Consider the following 22,071-nt stretch of genomic DNA (forward strand, 5'->3'; position numbering starts at 1 on the left):
TTATTCTATTAAGTACAACCTCAAGAAATTTCAAGGGACACCACTGTCTCAAACACATAGAGCATCACAAGACAGAGTGTCTGCAATAAAAAGAAAAATCATCCAAAAAAGAGTATTCTCAGTAGTGGCAAAAATAAGGCAGAAAATTAAGCAGAAGGAAACAGAAGAAGTGAAAAAATAAAGAACTCTAAAAAAAAAATATTCAGCTAGGGGAAGGACTGGCTTAATCATAAATATAATATTCAACGCAGATAAGAAGTCAGAAAGAGGTAAACTAAAGCTTAAGAATAAAAATGCGACTCTGTATCAAGAGGCTAAAAAGAATTCAACTGCTGCAGCAATTCTATGGCAAAAAAACATCATTCAAGAGGGGATTCTTGGTGTAGCCAATACAAGAAGGAAAAAGAGTACTTGATCACGTTAAAGATAAATTATTGTTCTCTCACCAATCTGAAATATATAGTAAAAAAAAGTCAAATCTGGGCTTGCACAAGATTTTCTAAGAGAAGATCCAGGAAAATTTGAACAAATGTTTTACTTTTCCATGTACAGTTCTGCAAGAAGAAACAAAACCCCAAAAAGCAGACATAATTCAAACTAGTAAAAATTCAACCTGATTAAACAATGCTTTCAAGATATAGCTTGCTTATATAATTATGGATGCTGAAGAATGAAAGCAAATTGCAAACCTGCTCCCTGAACTCTTAGCTTACACAATGCATGTAAATCAAGTGCAAACAACTGAAAAGGTCTACTGCCACTCTGTTTTTCATTATCAGAGTTTCTTCAGTGAGAAAACGCTGAGAGAGCTGGAACTGTTCAAGTCTACGGAAGATAAAGCTAAGTGGGAGTATTATCAGTGTCTATAAATACCTGAACATCAGTGATGCTCAGTGCTAGGACAAGAGGCAATGGATACAAACTGGAACACAAGAGGGAACTTGGCCATCAGGAAGCACTTCTGTACAGTGCAGGGGGTGAAGCACTGGTGCGGGTTGCATAGAGAGGCTGTGGAATCATCCTCCTTGGAGATATTCAGAAGTTGTCTGGATGTTGCCCTGGGCAAGCAGTTCTAAATGGCAAGAGGGTTGGAGAAGGGACCCCTTCCACCTACAACCATTCTGCAGTTCCTTGAATCTTCTTGATCTCTGTGCAAAGAGGCAGGCTGCAGAATCAGAGTGCAGAATAAACGAAGTATAAAAACTTGTTAAATAACAGACAGTTATGTCTCTTTTGGTAAAGAGGGCTCATCAAAAATGCAGGCCAAGAGTTTTTTATTTCTTTGGACTCTGGATCATGTCGGTTTATTATTATTTTTCACCTCTCTACAGGTAATGCTGACTTACCTTTCAGAAAAATAAATGGTCTGCTTTGCACTTTACTATCTGGACTCCATAAAGAAGAAATGCCTCCTTCCTGTATTATCCTTACTCCTCTCTAGCCTCTTCCCTGTGTTCATTGTAAGGGAACCTCACAGCAGTGCACGCTTTAATCAAAACAGTTAATAAAAGATGTATTATCTTCCTTGTTTCTCTTACCAATAAGAGTGCGTTTTCTTGTTCTAACTCCTCCACAGTCCCCATTGCAGGAAGAAAACTTCGACCAGTTTGTAAACTGACAATCATCTTGACAGGGAATCTGACATGTCTGCGTTAAGGATGGTAAGGGGCCAGCATACTTAAGGCACTCGCTGATGTCAGCCTGTCCTCCATCTTGTCTGCGACAAGTAATTGCTGGAAGCAAAAAAGGAATTGGATTTAATTTGGCAATTTTTCACGAACATCTATAATTTACTAAGTCTACAGCACACTACCAAAAAATCACACTGAAAGCCCAGAATATCTACACAACAAACAAACATTAGTAATCAATTATATCTTAAATGAATACATTTGATCATAGCTTTTGACAGGAAAAAAAAAAGACATTCTTAAAAAACTACAGGTGACACTAAAGGAAGTAGTAGAATATAAGGATTTAAAAAGAACGGGGCTGTCCCATCCACACAGTCTTTAACAATGTTCTATTGTTGCTCCTTGTGAATAAATTGTTTTTGTTGTTTTTTTTTGTTTTGTTGTTGGTTTTTTTTTAAACATGGTTGTTTATCTATTACTCTAACCTAAGCCTATGTAAATCTTACTTCCTAGCCCCAAACAACATAAAAGTTATTTTGCAGTAAGATTGAAAACTTCCAGTTGTTTGTTCACACAACAGAATCACATTTATGCTTCTTCACATTTCACAGCCCACAGCATACGCAGTATCTCATAATGTCTGTGAAAGTAATTTGGATCACCAATTGCTGCAGCAACATTGCATCCAAACACAATATATCATTCTCTAAACATACGAAGGAATATCATGCTTTACTTTACACACTGCTCCATAATTTAAACATAGTACTTCAATTGTACTGTCAGTAATTGATATGTGAATTAAAAAAAAAAAAAGTAAATTTCTGCATCTCAAGTACTATGGTATAATCATGTTCAACTGTTGGAGAAAAAATGCCTTTGAAAGCAAGTTTTCAAAATAAAACAAAACTGGCTATAAATTATTTCTTCTTTTTTAAAGAAGAGAAGGAAGAATACTTGAAGAAGCAAGGTTTTTTTTTTCTATTTATTTGTTTGTTTGTTTTTTTAAAGACTGTTGCAAGGTAATTTCAAAGGTTTTGTGACGTGCAAACCTCCCTGCCATTTTATTTCATGACAAAACAGCTTTTTTTATTGATAGTTCTATACTAAATTTTTACTTCTTGACCTTCTTGATGACTATAGTAAGCTGAACATGATGATGCAAACGGTCTCTTCCAAACCCATGTGCCTACTAAAATATCCAAAGGTCCTGAGTGAATTGCTTTTGCCACACTTTTGTGATAAAACACTGAGAAAGGGAGGTTTGTTTTTCCAGAGACCTAAGCAAACTATTTCCCTGAACCTTGACTGCCCTTTGGTTCAGCGCTGCCAGTACTGTTTGCTATAGGGTCAGTATGGCATTAAGTTGTGCTTAGTGCGGGATTGACCAGCCGTATATTGTCTAATACAATTAATCTGAAAAATTCTATTATTATTGGTGGATTTATACACAGAAACCTCCACCTTTTTCTTATTTTTTTTTCCCCAGATGTAATGGTTCAAAGAGAAAAAGTAAGTATCTAAAAATTGAAAATCCAGACAACTATTTTAATGATGTGTAAACGGTACACACCATAGGATTTCTATAGTTATACAAATATTATGGAAAATCACAGATCAAATCAGCATCTTCTAATGCAGGCCTGGACTATGGTTTTAGATTCTTGTGAGATAGTATACAGCAGGTATCCCAAGGTAAAAACATAATTTAGACAAGCTCTACTATGTGGAACTTCACTGAGGTCAAACCTAAATCCTGACTTGTGTTTATTCCAAGGATAACTTGGAATGCATGCACATGAGCAAAACTAACCACTTCATTTTCAGAGAGACACAGCCAACATTTTTAGCTATGAAAACTATACTTACCAAGTAACTAAAATATACTTCACTGATTAATTCAATAAATTTTAATAATCAACTGCAAAAGTTTGATAGCCACATTAGATACTGCCTCTGCATCTTATTCTTTGATAGGCCATAAACACTGTCAATTGAAGAACATACTTCCTTACAAGCAAACTGAGTATTTTTAAAGCCAATATTCATTCCAATTTTCTTGATTATTAATAATTACTCAGGGGTAAGTGTTCAGTCTGCTATAAATTTTCTTCAGAAAAATATTAGTGCATCTAATTTACAACAAGCAGACCCAGGTGAGAAGTTCCACTGGGGATTCACTCCAAGCTGGTTTTGTTGTTTTTGGTTTTTTTCAGATTAACTGTCAGTTGTACTGTACCAATCAAAAGAGGGAAACTCTTCATTCTTGAGACCCAAATATTTCACCTTAATAACAACACAAATTAAAGGACAGCTTGGCATTCCAAATCAAATCCTGAATCTTAATTTTCAGAGAGCCTGTCCATAACAATACATATTACTTCTATTTGACAGGACTTGGATACATTTTACAGATTCAGGTATCTACTTGAAAGATTTATAACTCCTTGTGACAGTTAGAAGAGTGGGTATTTTTCCATTATTTAAAGTAGGGATTTTGACAACTGTATACATACCATTAATACATTATTTTGGCCAGACATCAGTAATGCCCTTATTTCTAATATAGATGTTAAGAGTACAATCTGCTTTTTCAACACACAGGCTAATTCAGCCATCTTTGAACAAATGCATGGTTCTTTAATTATATCGAGGAAATGTCACTGAGATCAATGGTTAACTTACTATACAGGGCAATATCTTCAACTTCTATAAAGCTATGCAGTGTCAAACTAATTATTTGGCCTATACAACCATGTCACATTTATTACTGACATTAGCAGTAAGTGGAAAGAGTGTGACTCTTCTATTACTGAATTAAGCACAAGTAATTGTTAAGTGAAAGCATAAAGCAGGAGTTCGGCTAATAGAAAAATCAAATTTAACAAGGAAACTATTGACTTAGGAAATTGTTTTGGCATTTAACAATTATAATCTCTGAGAAAACAAAGGTGTGAAATAAGCAGCAGTTTAAAGTTTCTAGACAAGGAATTTTGATGTAATTAAAACTTTATTTGATAGCACTGTTTCTAGTAAGCCATGGGAGATGACAGGCTAATACATTTGTTGGTGGCATAATCAAACACTAAGACTGTATTTGAACAAGTCTTCCTAAGAGTGGATTTATATAAGAATCTTTCCAGCATTGCTCCTATCATCAAAATTTCAATGAGGTTTGAGATTTATTGACCTCAAACGTTCCTAGAAATTACACTGCTTTATGAATGAAAATGCTCTAATATCATCTGCTTTACACTACAGTTGTGGTACTATTTTTTAATTTGTTAAATATTTAGTAGTAGAATCATTGTTTTTAGAAAAGCAAAAAATTATTCCAGCAAATACTAACTTTTCTTATACCTACTATCAATGTTGCCTAGGCTATGACTTCATCATTCTTTGTTTCAACTTCTGCAGCATGTGTCAGACTAGACACTGCATGATGAAATATTTCTATCATGACATATATTAAGCAGGAGTATGTGTCAATAATATTGGGAAAATGCAAGTGCAAGAGTACTTCATGTGACAAAGAGTAACAATGTGTTACTGCTGAATCTTTTCAGGAGATTGTCTGGAGATCTGAGGTCTTGTTTTGGCAATACACTATTAATTTCTCACAGCAATAACAGCTTTGAGCACGACTGTCCAAGTTCTCCCTGTATGAAAACTGAAGTTGCCCATTATTACCTGCACTGACTTTTCAGTCATGAACTAGACAATAGGCCACTGCTATCTGATAAATCTCACTGAAGTAAATATAATAGTTTGTAGCTCCATGAAAGAGCAGCAGTCCATTGTCATTTTGTCACTTTTACTGTGCTTTCAATAAGGGTATAGAATAGGCACAAGACAAGAGCAAATGCCCCCTCCAAGTAAGCAATGCCCAGAGAGAGAGACTGCTGTTGCTGCTTATCTACACTGAGAAGAAAATGGTTTTGACCACCAATTCTACCTCTGAGCTTCCTCATGGCTCAAACAAGCCTGTAAGGCCGCTTATGTGCTCATAGCAATCCTGGGAAGTTTCCTCCAATTCCCCCACTCCACGGTCTTTCAAATAATTATTTACATGCTATGAATGAAGAATGGTAAGACCTCAGGATCAGACCTTTAATAATGGCCAATTCCCGGTGACATCAAGCACAGCCATTCAGAGATATTTTGTCTGACAGCAAGCTTACCAAAGCTTCTGCTTAAGTTTTATAAATAACCTTCTTCTTGCTATTGGAGAATCTGCTGACAGATTTCACAATTTTCATCCCATTTCTCCTACAAAACTCTGAGGAAGATTTATGGTGGCAAGGACTGCAGGCTGCACATCCTTTTTCAAATCTCTTTTCGGTCACTGGGGTAGCCCTTTCCTGTGCATCCATCCATATACATCATGATGCGATTATGCTACCACAGTTTGGGCATAAGGGCTGTATCTGCTATGTGTCCTCTTCACGAGCTTAGAATGTGATCCAACAAGCCCTGCTTAAATCTGCAAAGGCTATGGGCAAAACAGTCCTTTTTTAGCAAGCAAGTTCCTTGGACTTTCCTATACAATTCAAAAGGGATTTGAACTATATTTCTAAGTTCCTTCAGAGCTGAGGTTTGCCAGCATCTTAAGCTACAAATATAAAATAATGTAAAACTGCTTAAGTTGTTCATAATTTCAAACTTTATATGATAATCAAGCAAACTGAATAGACCTCTGCTTTGAAGTTATCTGTGTGCTAATAAATGTCAGCCATAAGAATTACAGAGCAGTCTCCTTAGCACATCCTAACTAGATTTCTCCTCTGTTCCACAGTAAGTTTTATAGCTTGTAGCACCATAAAATACTAGAAGCCTGACTTCATAAAGCATTTGGTCTAGTGTTTCAGCTTCTATATTTTTAATTTGTTTCAGATGACCCATCAAGACATCTGATTAGTTTATTATTGTTAAATTAGAAACAGCACATGATAATAAACATAACATAAATGCTGCTGCAGTAAAATATGGCTTTTTTTTTTGTGGTCATCAGCAGGGAAGAGGAACTCTCAGACTCATTGTTGATGCCTTCATATCACCCACTCATGAGTGTTTTGAACAAGAGAAAGTTGAAGTCTTAAGTTACTATGATTATGAAATACATTCTTGCTCTACTTATTCACTCTTAAAGGACATTTAACTGTGATATGACTGCAAATCTTCATTCATCATAAAAATTAAAGACAATTATCATGCCTATCCACCTTGTTCAAGTACGTTCATGACTGTAACAATGAATTTATTTCTCAGGTATTAAGTGCTATGTTACTATGCTTATGTCTAGAAATAGTTTCCCATAATTTGCATAACATTTCTAAATGGAATTTAGATTTTTTAAAAAATAATCAAATTCTTTTTTTTTTCTCATTCCTCTGCATTGATCAAGCTTCTAATTTTGTGACATGTTCATTTATACTGACATGACTTGTAACAAAACCTTCATTATACAAGACAGCTAGACACAGAGCTGTCTTTAACAATGAATCACAAATCTCAATTTTATGATTTGATCAAGTATCTGTTCTGCCAAGTAAGACCAATGTGACAAAAAGGTTGAAGAACGGAAATGTGAATAGCAAAGCTGTGACATAAAGCAAGGCATGCATATGCTATAGCTTTATTCAGACTTATGTTTAGACACAAGCAGTTGTTTTTAATGATTTCCAACTTTTAGTTTTTCCTTCAGATGTAATTATCTTTGTAACTAAAATACAACTAGTACAGTATTTTGTTGAAAATAAAGTACTAATGAAAGCATATATACCTTCATATTATTTTCTTATTTAACACATTTCTTGTTCCCATACATGTTACAGCATTCCTGTGTAGACAATCAAATCAGAAAAAGGATAGACAAAGTGGCACCCATTGACATTCATCAATGCTTGCTGAACAACTCTGGAGATCAAACAGCAGATGTGAACAAAGTGCAGTGGTGAGTGGTGTATTTCAGCAGTGGTGACAGCAATGTAAAAGCCAAATCAGGATCCAGAAAGCCATGCACAGCTGTCATGTCACAAAATGAAGAGCATCTTCTCAGGTTATCTGCATGGATCAGCTAATAGTGGTGCTTATTTTGAAAAATAATGTTTTGTAGCTGACAATCTGCTTTAACAAACAGTGTTATTGAGCTCTTTGTATCTGTTGGAGTTTCCATGGAAAGAAATAGGAGGCACTACTTTTGGAGCAATCTACACCCTAGAAATGAAAGTGTAATTTACAAGCATCAGAAATTTCAGAGAACTCTTTTTCAATTGAAAAAGAAATTCTGCTATGTCTACATACTCAAAATATAGTAAATATTTGTACAGAAATCAGCAAAAAATGCTTAAAAAATCCATATTCTAGTATTATACTTTAAATGAAGTATCAAAATATTATGCCAAACAGATTTCATATTTCAATGTTTAGCATTTCCTAATTCTGGGGTGGATAAAGAGTCTTCCACATCTTTTTCTGTATCTATATCAAAAAAATAATCTTTAAAAAAATGATGTATAATACAGAATTTTTAACATGATATCATGTAAAGTTTTCCATAGCTTATAGAAACTTTATTTATAAGAAGCCAAGTATTCAGGAAGAATAAGCAGGCAGAGGAGACAAAACTTCTTCCAGAGTCTTCCTTCAGATTCTGGTGACATCTTTCTAATGCTATCTGGGTCAGAACTCAATCAGCACTACATTCAGGTCAGCCTCCCTTCTGTGAGCACACTGCATTAAACCCTCTCTTGCATGGGGGGAAAAAACAGAGTAATGGGCACCACTAAAAATTCACACGGCTATTTTCATGGCAGAAATTAGTAAGAGGGGAGAGAGTATATATTAATACCCAGTGTTAGAGAAGATCTATATAAAACTGCTCAAACATAATGTCCACATTCCAAAAGCAAATTTTCTGAAGTGCAAACTAAATACATCAGTATTATAGAGAACTGCAGAATTATATTTTCCAAAGTTAATGTTATTTGGTGCAAAACCTCAGCTTTTACTTCCAAGTCATATCCATTGTAAAGCTGTTGAATAAATCATGATATATCTTACTTATCTCAACCAAAATAAAAACTGAACTAGTTTTATTTAGCTGTTACAGAATATCAATTTAGACTATTCAGCACATTGGTTGGTATTAAAACACTGAGATACAGATAACACAAATGTTTTCTAAATTTAACATTTATAATAATATTATCATTTATATCAATGGGAAAAATACTGGGTCAAAAAAGGCTCTGACTTTAATGCTTGTATATTTAACCACCACAACAGTCCAGAAGATATTTAAATACTTGGACTGAGGCACAGAATCATTGATAAATCATTGATTATCATTGCTATCATTGATAAACAAAGAATCATTGATAAATGAACTAAACTTCCTTCATAAATTTTATAATAACTGTTGCATGCTTCATAGACTTAAAATAAGAAGAAGAAGCAGCAGCAGAAGTAAAGAAAAATATTTCCTCTTAACCTCAGGAACAATTACAGAATTCTACAAAAGACATCAAATTTCTTCAGGCTTAGCTGCTCCGAAGTTTCTTACTTAAGGATTGTTCATCCTACACTCCATCCTATAATACTAGAGAGCTATCCCATTATATCTCCTTGTAGGAATAAGACACCTGCTTCAATGTGTTATACTTTTTAAGATCAAATTCTAGCAACTTGACGGAATACCAGATGGAAATACTGCCAACCTGTTTCAGCAGCTTTAGAAACTGCCCATTAATTCCAAAATTGTTCTGTATGTGTGTTCTGTACATGAATGAACTGTAGCATAAAAACAAGCAAATAAACAATGAAAACAACCACCAACTACACAATATCAACAACAACAATGAAAAAATGAAACTCAAGACATGTAAGAATAATAGAATACAATTAGCTACCCTTTGTTACTAACAAGTTTGAGTCCAAGTGGTCAGATTTAGGCACTACAACACAACTATACACTGCCAGAGCAGCCCTCACAGACTACATTAGTTACAGATTTCTGAAAGAATTACTAGAATCAGAAGGCATTCATCTTGGCAATATAGGCAAAACATTCAGGTTTTGTTTTGTGGTAAGCTCTAAATTGATCTCCAATAATAACACCTTCGGAGTAATCACTAGAAGTTACTAGCTTAAGATCCACTCTCTGACTTTCTTTACTATACCATAACTTCCTTCAGTACTTCAAGGAAATTAATGACCATTATATTTCAGTTCTGCAGTTAACACTGTCCTTGATCAGGAATTCTACAATCTGCTGAGCCAATGTTGTTTTAACAGGTAGAAGTTTGCACTCAGCAAAGGCAAAAGAAAAATCATTCCTGAAATTCAGGGTTGACTAGTAGTTCAAAGCAATTCAATTACTGTAACACAGTAAGTGGGAACTGGAATAGACTTTCAAACTAAGTCTATTAAATACACCTAAAAACATCTCCTAACTATAAAGAGTCACACATATACAATTCTGATAAATCCACATTTTCCTCTGTGAAGATAGGTGACCATAAGGCTGGTTTTGGCTGTTAAAATTTTGAATTAAATGCAAATGGTAGAAAAAATGTCAGGGTCACTGGACTGAAAGGATCAGTAGATTTGAAATCCAACTGGCAGCTGTACAAGAGAGCTACACATTCCAGGGCCAATTCTATTTAATATATTTAACAATCTACACAGAAAACACCATTAGAAAATTTGAGGACAATGGTTTGAGAGAAGCAGTCACCACCTAAACGAAGAGTTAGGCTACTGTTCAGAAGACCTTGACCACCTTGAGAAATGGGATGGCAGAAACCTCATGAACTTTAATGGAGTTAAGTCCTTCACCTCTTGTGATCTCATTGCCCTCTACATTAAAAAACAGAGATTCAGACTCTTCTCAGGGGTATAAAGTGAAAGAATAAGGAGCCACAGACACGAATTGCGGAAGGGGAAATTTCAGATTAGATATTAGGAAAAAGAGCCCATAAGCAAACAAGAAATGTAGCAAGTACCTAGAGAAATTGTGTGATCTCCATCCTTGGAGATACTCAAAACTCAATGGGACATGATTCTTCGCAATCTGGTCCAGCCAGGGTGAGAGCTAACTTTAAAACTGACCCTGCTCTGAGGGATCCAAAATTTTGGTCTTCCAGTCCAAAATTACTGTTGGGTTCTCCCACCCCTCCCATCCTTGAAAAACGCTTGCAAAAAACAAAGTCTTACATTTGGTCTTATGGATATACTCATAATCATGTCTTCACAACATCGTTACTTGAAAAATGTCACATTTTCATAGGTGAACTTGCACAATCTTTTTCATAAAAAGAAAAATTTAAAATGAACTCTCTTTCTTCTTAAATTCTTCTTGAGAAAATACTTTCCACATACACTCCTGCAAAACTTGTTTCAGGTAAACATGTTGAAATAAACTTAATAAATAATAGCATGAATTATTCATTGGTACAGTATCTGTAATGATACTTTATGAATAAAGCATTTGCCAAATGCCAGTTAGGATGCACCCTACTATATCAGCATTCAGTATTTTCCTCTGCTGATCCCCAGAAATTTAATTATTGTTAATCTACAGCGAATGATGAAAATGGCATTTTCCACACCAGTAAAGCTTCAGACTTCTGAGGAATAAATGACAGGTTCTAACCTCTTGCTTGCAACCCAGGTCCACAAGTCTCATGTGCTCCTGGACTGTCTTGGCGCACATACCATGGCACTAGCTGGCATCTGCGCCACTTGTGGGTCTTCCACCTAAAATAAATGGAAATATAAAAAAGGAAATACAGAGAAGAAATGTTTGGCATGAGGCCATGTCATTAAATTACATCATCTATCACTCACAAGCAACTTTTCTTCTAATTAGCAAATAATTATGAACTATCCCAGGTAAAATTTGGTATTGAAAATACTAAGCAGATGAAGAACAGACAGTATTTTAAAAGATATTACTCTGACTCTGGTACTGACAAATAAAAGGTTTCAAATTCACTTCTCTGATGTCTGGAATCCTCGCTATGGTGGCTTCGCATTGTTGTTTCACACATTTTCATACCTTTTAGTTACATACAGTATTGCCTCCCAATGAATTTGCAGGGACAATTTTTACCAGATAATGAAAGCAACATATTTCTTTAATCTCAATCTGTTGGGGCTAAAATAAAATTAAATTCAATTTGTACCTCTGAAACAAGTTTTTTCATGGGAATTAGCAAGGGCCCTTCTCTATCAGGTGGAGAAACTGAACACTGGCTACTGATTCAAACAAATTAAAGCATAAAAAATGCTCATCTTTACTACTTTGTCAAGAACATCTAGGCTTTCCTGTGCTATTCATACAGACACGACAAAATTGCTCCAAAAGTTTTGTCAAGAAATTATGAACCACTAGCTTTGTCTGGTGAATATTAAGTCAAGATGAAGAATTCTGCATGTTAGAGGATGTATCAATAGGCAGATTATCACAGGTTTAATGGGGGTGGAAAATGAAAAATACAGTCCTGCTGCATGGCAGTACAACTCAGTTCTCCTGAACAGAAGCTGCATTTCACTGGTTCGGAAAGTTTAAAAAGGAAGGGTTTTTTATCATATAGAATTTCAAAATAATTGCCAGGAAAGATTTATCTTGAAATGTAATTCTCATTAGTTGCAATGTTTTTGCAAATGAACTGAAAAAAATATCATTTTCTAAGAAAAAGAAACAAATAAACAGTGGGCCCCATATTCCGTGGGCCCAACTGGTATCCATTTAAAAATCTTGATTTAACAGTGTATCCTAATTTTCATAGGAAGTGGAATTCAACAAAGTTTAGCAGACAGTAGAGGCTGAAAAATCATGCATAAGCTGTAATATGCTGAATAACGCTACCTGTAGCTATAGCAGATGGGAGAAGCTTCACATTCCTTTTCCTCAAATAAAGTGTCCGGGCACTCACGACCACCATTAGCAGGGAGCTGGATAATGACTCGGTGACGGGATTGTTTCTTTACTATGACATCTCCTGAAAAGAACAGCAGAGATTATTTTTCCTGCTATTATACAAGAATGGCAATAGTTAGGGAAAAATAGGTTTTAATGTAACAGGTATTTGAGTCAATCACCACAATAGTGACATACCAGTTTGTCATAAGCAGAAAATTATCGTAACAGATAGAAAAGATAAAAAAAAAATTTAATCTGAGCTAAAGACTAAGAAGCAGAGCTGAAAAGAAAGAAACAATAGTTATAATATACAAATGAATATTCTAATCACACTTAAGAGAACAAAACTAACCATCTAAGTTTGCTGATGCACTTCAGTTTAAAAGCATAAATTTGCTTTAATTATTGATATGAAGAACTAGAAACAGAAATTAAAAAGGATAAATTATTATATTTTGTTATTTTTTCATTTACTAATTGATTAAATCAGAAAATCTAATTGTCTTTTCTTAATCTCCATAGTCAGAAACATAACAAATTTAATTTACACTCTTGGTTCTCCCCATGCTGGGCTTTAGTTCTCCTTATACTCTTGTTTTCCACGTGGGACTAGCATTACCCTAGCTAGGTATACAAAAAATATTTCAAAAGAGCGCACATTACATATAAACATGAAGTTTTATTTTCCAATTTTATAATAAATTTATGGTTTATAGTTTTTAAATATTATAATAATTCACTATTAATGATAAACAGCAAATGATACCTGTATAAATTTTTATTTTAATCAGCTGCAGATGTCAGAATACGAAGAGAAATCCTTGAAATGTATATTAATTTTATAGTGATATGTAACGCACAAATATTACTATGTAAAAATCTTGGGTTTTCTTTTTTCTTTTCTACTTTTTATTTTTTTCTATGAGAGCTGTAGTACAGACATTTGACTGACTGCGTTGATATCGGCTTTTGTGAGTTACTATAGCAGTTGCAGATTGTCTGAACACAGAAGCGTACTGGACCACAGCCAAGCAATCATATTTAGGAGCAAGCAGTAGGAGAACCCCAGCAGTGGTTCTCCATCACTTGGCTGCTTTTCAACGCAGAGGAAAGTCTCTGGTCCTGAGTCAGCCAGCTCCAGGAGAAGCCAGGGGTTGGCACATGGACAAGACAGACGTGCAGCCCATAGCTGCTGACTGGAGTGATGACACAAATGGGTAAAGCCCATGAAATAAAAATTGTGTAGAAGTATGGAAATATTGTTTGACTCATAGAGTAGACAAAATGCCCACGTTGGTTAAAAAATGCACTACTTTACAGCAGAATGCATCCTAGTTTGTAGTGAATATTCATGAAGATATACACATTCCATAATAAATTTTCTTAAAATTCACAGAAATGAGAACAGGACAACACTTGTCTAAGACAATCAGCTCCAACAAAAACACTGTAGAAAGAACAATTAATTCATTAGTATTGCTGTGAAAGAACAAAGTATTTGACAATGAACAAATATTTCATAGATTCAGATTCAATATTATTAATTATCTATTCTTTGTCAAAGGATATAAATTTAATCTTTGTAACATTTCACTTCTCAGAATGGACTGTGAGGTACTATGAATTACTGTGAAAACAACTTACGCTTCTGCACTTCGTAAAGCATAAAGAACTGACTGTAATACTTGAAATATGTATATTTGATGTCTTACATCTTATGTCATCTTACATTCTGATAATGTGATAGCTGTGAGAAATCATCACATCACACAGGGATTAGCATCCCATGGAACAGGAGTTATTACAGACTTTGTCTTTAATGGTACATATTAATAAAATAACTCCTCTTTAACTTAAAAAAGAGAAAGAGATAAGACAGAACAATGCAGGCAATATAAAGCCAGTTATCACTTTGTATACAATTACGGTGTAATAAAAATTCAAGTGAGACCTCCACTGTTGTCAAGGGCTTTGTCAAGTGTATTAAAATGGTATTCCAATGTCTGTTTAAATCAGAACACTGACATCAATTAAAAATTAGCCTATTTCTTCATTTTCCTTCATTTTTCTTTGGGCGTAAGGACAGACAAAAGTCAGAGAGTTTTGAAAAATTATACGCATATGCATCTTGGGATATACAGTTTCAGGTTTTCTGATGAACAAGCAGCACATGTAATTTCAAAGACAAAATCCGAGTGTTTTATAATACATTCAAATACATTCAAATATAATTCTGCAGTCGTAGAAGTATCTCTGTTGGTGATACACAGAGAGGTAGGTGTTTACCGTGTGACTACTTATCAGGTGAAAATGTAAGAGAGAGTTTAGTAACAAAATAAATAGAAGAGAAAATAGAAGACATTCTTGAACAGGTTTTTCAGACAAGAGTCTGTAACTAGAAGTTATAAAGAGCTTTGGAAGCTACTGAAATAATGGTTCTATACTGTTTCATTAACAGAAACACTACTTTTTTCCCAGCAGTTGCAATATCAGCTCTGTCAGTTGTATCTTCTGTCAGGAAGAGGTCTGTATAAGTATTCTGCCAAAACTGACTGTTAGTCTGATTACTTAAAATCTGTCCACTCGGACACAATGGATAAAATTACCTTCCTGACAGGAAGAGGGACACAATGTCCAGTCACTGAATGGAGTCACAATACAGTCCCTTCTACAGGGAAGCAGACAAGGCCTCACTGTTTCTGGTCGGAGGTTTTCAGGGCATCTGAAAAAAAAAAAAAAAAGGAAAAGAAAAAGAAAAAGATACGTTATCAGATAAATGGTAATTCTGCAGTGAAGTGATGAATCACAAGAGATACTTGGATGCCTGCAGACCCACAAGGGGAGAGCTAGTTGCCAAGAACTCACCAGACAGAGCTCAGAAACAAAAGCTGTTAGAAATTAAATACATCTGGTGGAAGCAAGTCAAAACTGGCACATTCTATACCTACAGACTGAAATTTAAAAAAAAACAAAAAACCAACCTCAACAATGTTGTTCCTCTTTCATCATTCCAGACTTTTGCATTTTGAGTGTTATTTTCAAGCTTCTAAATTATCGTAAGGAAAAGCCATCTTGCTTAGCTTAGCAAAATAAATATATAGCTCTTCATAAATTCACCAGAATTCTGTCAGGAGACATCTCTGACATTAGCACCACTGTAAGCTCACATTTAGGTATAAGCTGACCATGGTCTTATGACAGAAGCTAGAAAGGGTTTGAAACAGGTCTGATCAATGACACTGTGAAAGAATGTCAGAAGAAACAGAAAACCTTGCTTGTTTTAAAAAGAGGCTTGATCAGGATATAAAAGGTATTATTAAACTGCCACATACAGGGCTCATTAACCCAGGGCGTTTCCTGAGTTCAATGTTCCCATTCTTTCATTAAGAGGAATCAACGCTCTACACTGTGTTATGTCTTCAAAAAGATGCAATAGCTTTTGCAGAAGTACTGCAAATCTTTAAAATAATTTCAAAATGGGTATTGCCCTAAAAGCACACAGTGCGGACTGACAGAAGATTACATAAAGATGTAAAAAAAACATCACTTCTACACTTTGAAGCTTTTGGCTCATTAGAAAAACACATTACTATCATTTTTCCTCTTGTTGGCTGGCAGGCATTTTGGACCAGAAAGATAAGATACTAATTTTGTATTGGATTGAATCAGCTTGGAATGGTTAGCTAGCATGAGGCATCTTTTCTGCCAGGCTGGAGGGAAAGCTAGCAAGTCAAATGAAAACCTGAGAAGAAAATGAGGCCTCTGTTGCCAGTATAGAATTACACCTGTGTCAGTAGGGGAAGAATAGGGAAAAAGAGAAGGAAATGGCTGTTGCCGCCTCACAGGAAAATGGTCTTTGGCAATAACATTTGCTAGTTGTCTGTCTCTGAGTAATTCATTTTCCATTCTTAAAATACGATGATTTATTGCAAACCAGCACCAACTTCTCGGCTGTAATAAGGCCCTCTTATAACAACATCTCCAATCCTCCTTTCTTCTCCCCTAAAATTCCAGCATGAAGGATCATCACCTCTTCATAAACTCTGCTTCTTTAAGTTAAATTTTACCTTTTGGTTTGCATGAAATTCATAAAACCAGATGACGTATGTGTGACTGTATTATATATAATCAAAATGATCTGTCAGCAATCACATACAGCGACTACACTTCCAAAATTTTTCTCTAGGGTGGAAATTCAAAATGATTCTGAAGAGGCTTACTAATAGCTTTTTGCTTAAGGAACAACAGAAATTATAAGCATACAGAAAAATTGGCATTATATACATTCACTGTTTCACTTACAATTTCATCTTTCAGAAAAGAACGTCATTTCTCTTCAGATCCTTGGGCAAGGCAATTAGTTCAATTAGAACATCATTTCTATCTTTTATATTGTTTGTATTTACTATATGCGGCTAACAGCAACGTATTGATTTTTTGGCATTTCTTACTCAAGGTCAAATTAAACAGAATAGATACAAGCTGAAGTCCGTAACTTGTGAGGTAGATGAAGCCAATAATATTGATTCTATCATACCATAGTAATCTTTTTTTATTAAGGGGAGTTTAAAGCAAGGTTCCTATTTACATTTTCATGTAAAATGTCTGGTTCTTTTAAAAATGATTTGGTGATTTTAATGTGACAATCTGAAGGATAAACCAAGATTTTTTTTCTCATTTCACTTGATTCATTTATGAAATAAAACAGTCCTCAAAAATCTAAGGTCAGGCTAAAGGCAGAGATGATAACACTTAAAAAAGGAAGATAAATCATTAGAGTTTTGTTTTTGTTTTGTTTTGTTTTTTTTTAAATAAAAGATATAATGATATTATGACTGAATAGAACACAATTTAATGCAGATGCATAACAGTTTAGGTTATTGAATGGGCTGGTATTATTTCCCATACTTCCATTTAAAGCAGATTGTAGATTAAATAAGTCCACTTCTGAATAACGCAAGGAATGGCTAGCACTGTGCAAGTATTTTGTGTGAGAACAGCTGCTTCATGAACTTTCTAAAAAACCTCTGCTCTCAGCTCTTCCAGCCCTAAATCTCTCCTGAGTAGGATCTATTTTCAGATTGACAAACTGCATGGAGATATCATCAAATGTACTTAACTAGCAGCTAATCTGTACTTAACCCTGGTCATAAATAATGCTGAAAAATTAAACCACTGGGCTAAAGCAATCTCTTAGAAAAAAAAAATTATATGGGGAAAATATCTGAAAGGAAAGCTGTCAAACTAATGTTGTGTTAGAGCTTTACTGTGCTTGACCTCAGTTTGCTTCCAAGAATTCGCTATTCAGTAGGTTACACTGTAATTAGACCCCCAAAAAATGCTTACATAGGGAACTACTCTAATCCTTATAGCACACTGCTTGTTTTGAATTACTGAACTATATCACAAATTGTGCTATACTGCCTACACACCACACACACACCTCAGGACTTTCATCCTGACTCAGCCTGATGATGGTAAGCAGCCAACTGGGTTATGCAGTCAGATGTCAACACAGTCACTACTCTAAACATCACCCATAAAAATCAATAGTGTTAAAAGTACTTTGCAGACCTTTCATAGCGTTAGCTTTGTATTTTTAAAGTACAAATTGTTCCTTTGTAAGAGCACAAAGATTGAGAGGGCCATTTGTCTTCACATGTATTCAATGTACACATCTAGACCAGCAAAATCCAAATTAAAGTATGAAAGGATAATTTTTTAAGATCTTTACTTTTTGGGGCCCACTTGTCCCACGTTGACCCTCACACAGATGACTTTTCTTGTCTGCATCCCCACAGAACAGGTGGCCTCCCCATTCCAGCTGGCAGAGGAGTTGAAAGCAGACACAGATGCATCCTCTATGCACTGTCCCCATGGGCCTGTCTGCCAATGATACACAGTGCAAGAGTGTTCGTTACAGCTGCGTGTTTCCTGTAGTGCACTACTATTTGGACACTGTACTCCTCCTGGAACAATAAAACAGGGCATAAGTTCATGCAATGGAAAAAAAAAAAAAAAAAAAAAAGTAAAGTGATTTACGAAGATACAAACAAATAAACAAAAATTTATGAAATCTCATCATTTCAATCACATGAATTAAGTGTTGTTCTTTCTTCCTCATCTGCCCAATCTTCACTCTGGCAAACTTAAGTTTGTAGACCACACAGAACAAACATATTTGGACAGTAAATGTAAATTCAGATTATGAGGATGATAAAATAATCATAAATAGTATGACACACTATTTTACCTAATATTTTTGGGTTACTCTACAGCATTTTTATTTTGTGGTTGTAAGAGAGAACACAGGAAGGCTCTAGGCAGAAGAAATGGTTAAATGTGCTAGTTATGTATGTCTAGAGACCACTGTTTATGTCTAATTCATGGATCAATTAAAAAGATTTTTGAAGCTCTTGTCCTAGTTCCCAGTGGATATTCATCCACGTTACGTAATTACCAAAGTGGATGGCACAGCTGGCAATTTCAGGTCCAGAAAGAGATAACAAAGGCTGTTGCAGGTTAAGATTAAAATGCATTCATGTGTTCATAATTGTGAAGAAAAGCTCAGATAATGCTATCTTTGTTGCACCCAATTTTAGATGTGTTCAGTTTCTTACATTCAAACAACTGAAAGCTAATTTAGCCTCCCAATCCTGGATAAGCCAAGAAGAGGACCTTCTTACCAGACTTGACCTAGGAAACTAAATAGGTTCTACGATATCTAGCACTGTGAGTACAAACCATGTTTGCTAGATCTCTGGTGCTACTACACACACAGAATCTAGGTTTGCGAATTTACTTAAACATTCAAGAACAGAACTCCTATACCCTGGAAAATCTACTTAAAGATTTCTTCCCTAAAGGACAAGAACAGCCTTTAGAAAGGAAAGACAACTGAAAGAGGAGCTTTTTATAAGCTCCTGAGGATGAAATATACATTTATTTTCTTGGAGAAGAAAAACACATCCTCACACCAAGCACATGTCAGGAAGCACATTAGCTTTTATGTCCTGTCACTGAAATTTAGGTTGCCCTACAGACATGCAAGGGGTTTTAAGCACTTATCACTGGGAGTGATTAAACAAATAAATAAGTATACCACAAGAAACAACTCCTTCAAGTACTCCAACACCACTATCACAAGACGTGAAAATGCTTTATACTCTAAGTTACTTTTGTGGAACTTTTAGTTTTGCAGCAAACATGAGGAAAAGGATTATCTAATGAGATCACAGGATAAAATCCAAATTCTCAATTTTTTTCCATGGGAATATTTTAAATTTCTGAATTAAGGCTGAAAAACAGTAATGCAACTAAGAAACTGTAAATATCACATTATTTGAGAAGTCACGAAAAAGACTATCAAGTTTTGTAAAAGGGGATTAGAAACACCTTACAACATGTGAATGTGACTGAAAAACAACTAAAATTAAGTTGGTTTTGGCTCAAAATGGATGTAACTTATGTCTACAGAATTGCTTTAAATATATTTTAATACACATAAAACCAAGAAAAAAAAACTATTATTTAACTTTGGCCAAAAAAGGGAAATAGAAAAAGAAATGGTAAAACAAAATTATCATTACATAGAAAGTTCCAAAAAGTCATTGAAGTAGCTTCCTTCAGGAAATAAATATCCTTCCAATTATCACCAGCAGATAAGAATACAAGCAAGGAAATGGAAATGAAATATATTTTGAGAAAAACAAGAAAGATAGTACAGTCCCCAAATATTTTGTATAGGTGAGAAGACTGATCCACAGAAGAAGGAGACTAAGCATGTTTCTCTAGTACAATGAGTAAAGAAACAAGAATATAGAAGGGATTTTTTTTAAAGTAGCTACACTGTTTACTGACATCCAATGTTACCGCAGAACAAACACATGGGAAATTCATAAATTCAGGAAAATTTGTTAAATTAAAGGTTTATAGATGGGCAAGAATTGTTTATTCAGGAATGGATTTCATAATCACCAGTTCCTAAGAGCATAAATTGAAAACTTAGAATCAATTTTGACAGCTATGCAAGACAGTATATTCATGCAAAAAAAAGAGTGACGCTGATTTGTAAATAAAAAAATGGGAGTGTGAATGTCTGCAGCTCAGTGGGAATCCAATTCCATTCACATAAAAATAATATTGAAAAAAACTGTAACAAATGAACAAAATGTGGAAATACAATTGCTGAAAGATGATATAATTATCAGCAGGAATAAATATTATTAATACCAAAAACATAGTATTTAAGTATGAATAAGTGTGTCGTTCTCTCCAGAAATACAGCATTTCCTTGTGCACCCTCAAATTAAGTACACTAAAAGAAGAATAGCATGGAAAACTGGCACTTAGAAATATCCTTTATAACTTCTGCATAGGGGAAGAAGATCAGTGCTGCTCAACTTCAAGAATCAAATGAAGACAGGTTTGATAGGAATATAAAAAACAATGAATATTGCAGGAAAAAAATGGTTATGAGAAAAAGGGACAAGTGACACTAAATACATTTTATATAAATAAATAAATAGACTGTAAACTACTCCTTTGCCGTATTAAAAATGATCATTTTGAGGTATAAAAAACAGTTGGAGTTGAAGCATTTCTTTATTGATTTGAATACTTTGGCAAAGCACATTTGGAAATGAAAGGCTAGTTTTTACAGAGTTTTACTTATAAAATAGTACAGTTAAGATGGTAGCTTCTTGGAATGCTTTAAAAGACTTGTCAGAAGCATAGCTTGCTTTTCTGCCTGATTAAAAGCTCATCAGAAAGACATGTTGCTCCAGAATATTCAAGGATTGGATTTTATAATCCAGTGTGAAACTGTCTTGATAACTTATAAATTTTAAAATGTCTAACACTTTTTAAAGCATTTAAGGATCATTCTTATTAATCGTTTTGCTATCCCTCATTTTACAAATGCATGTCATTGTATACATGCATTTCAAAACAGCTAGAATGAAGTCAAAGTTTGAGAAAAGAGATGTGAATGACATTTCTCTTGTAATTTAGAGAGTGATTTTTTTGCCACAGGAATAAGGTAGGCGCTCCTTGAAATAGTAATGCTTCCTGAAGACTGACGTGGTCATTGTGTGAAGACTACTTCTATATAAAATGTCGATGTTGGTACATAACACTTGTTCCAGTCCTGCAGATATTCACACGTTCTTGCATGTCACATATTAAATATGCAAATCAAGATGAACTTTAAGAACAACTCTGAGAGACCTCTCCTGTAATTCATAACAGGACAGAAGTTTGGGTGCATCTATGGAAAACAAGAAGTTTGTCCTCAAGTCTTTCCTTGCAGATGACTTGAATCCCAAATCTCCAACACTAGGCAGGAATATTACCTGGGTAATATTCTGAGTAAAAGGAAGCACAGTAAGATCCTCTCCCTAGCTTTCCTTCACACACAGGTATCAACTGACTTTGCAAGTCTCGCTTGACAAATCATGCTTCCCACCCATTTCTAAAATTATGTATTTAATGTATTCACATTTCAGTTGA

The 22,071-nt window shown here is 34.7% G+C and overlaps 1 protein-coding gene across 1 annotated transcript in view; it reads right to left on the reverse strand.

Moving 5' to 3' along the window:
• Positions 1-22,071, reverse strand: part of THSD7A (thrombospondin type 1 domain containing 7A) — a 192,197-nt gene that overhangs the window by 43,199 nt on the left and 126,927 nt on the right. The window contains exons 9-13 of the mRNA XM_085227509.1: positions 18,296-18,530; positions 15,168-15,283; positions 12,508-12,640; positions 11,290-11,393; positions 1,539-1,733 (exon numbers count right to left, since the gene is read on the reverse strand). Of these exons, the coding sequence (XP_085083635.1) occupies positions 1,539-1,733; positions 11,290-11,393; positions 12,508-12,640; positions 15,168-15,283; positions 18,296-18,530 (783 nt within the window). The remainder of the gene's footprint in view (positions 1-1,538; positions 1,734-11,289; positions 11,394-12,507; positions 12,641-15,167; positions 15,284-18,295; positions 18,531-22,071) is intronic.

The sequence above is a fragment of the Meleagris gallopavo genome, chromosome 6 (genome assembly GCF_905368555.1).
Source record: "Meleagris gallopavo chromosome 6, MGAL_WU_HG_1.1, whole genome shotgun sequence".
NCBI lineage: Eukaryota > Metazoa > Chordata > Aves > Galliformes > Phasianidae > Meleagris > Meleagris gallopavo.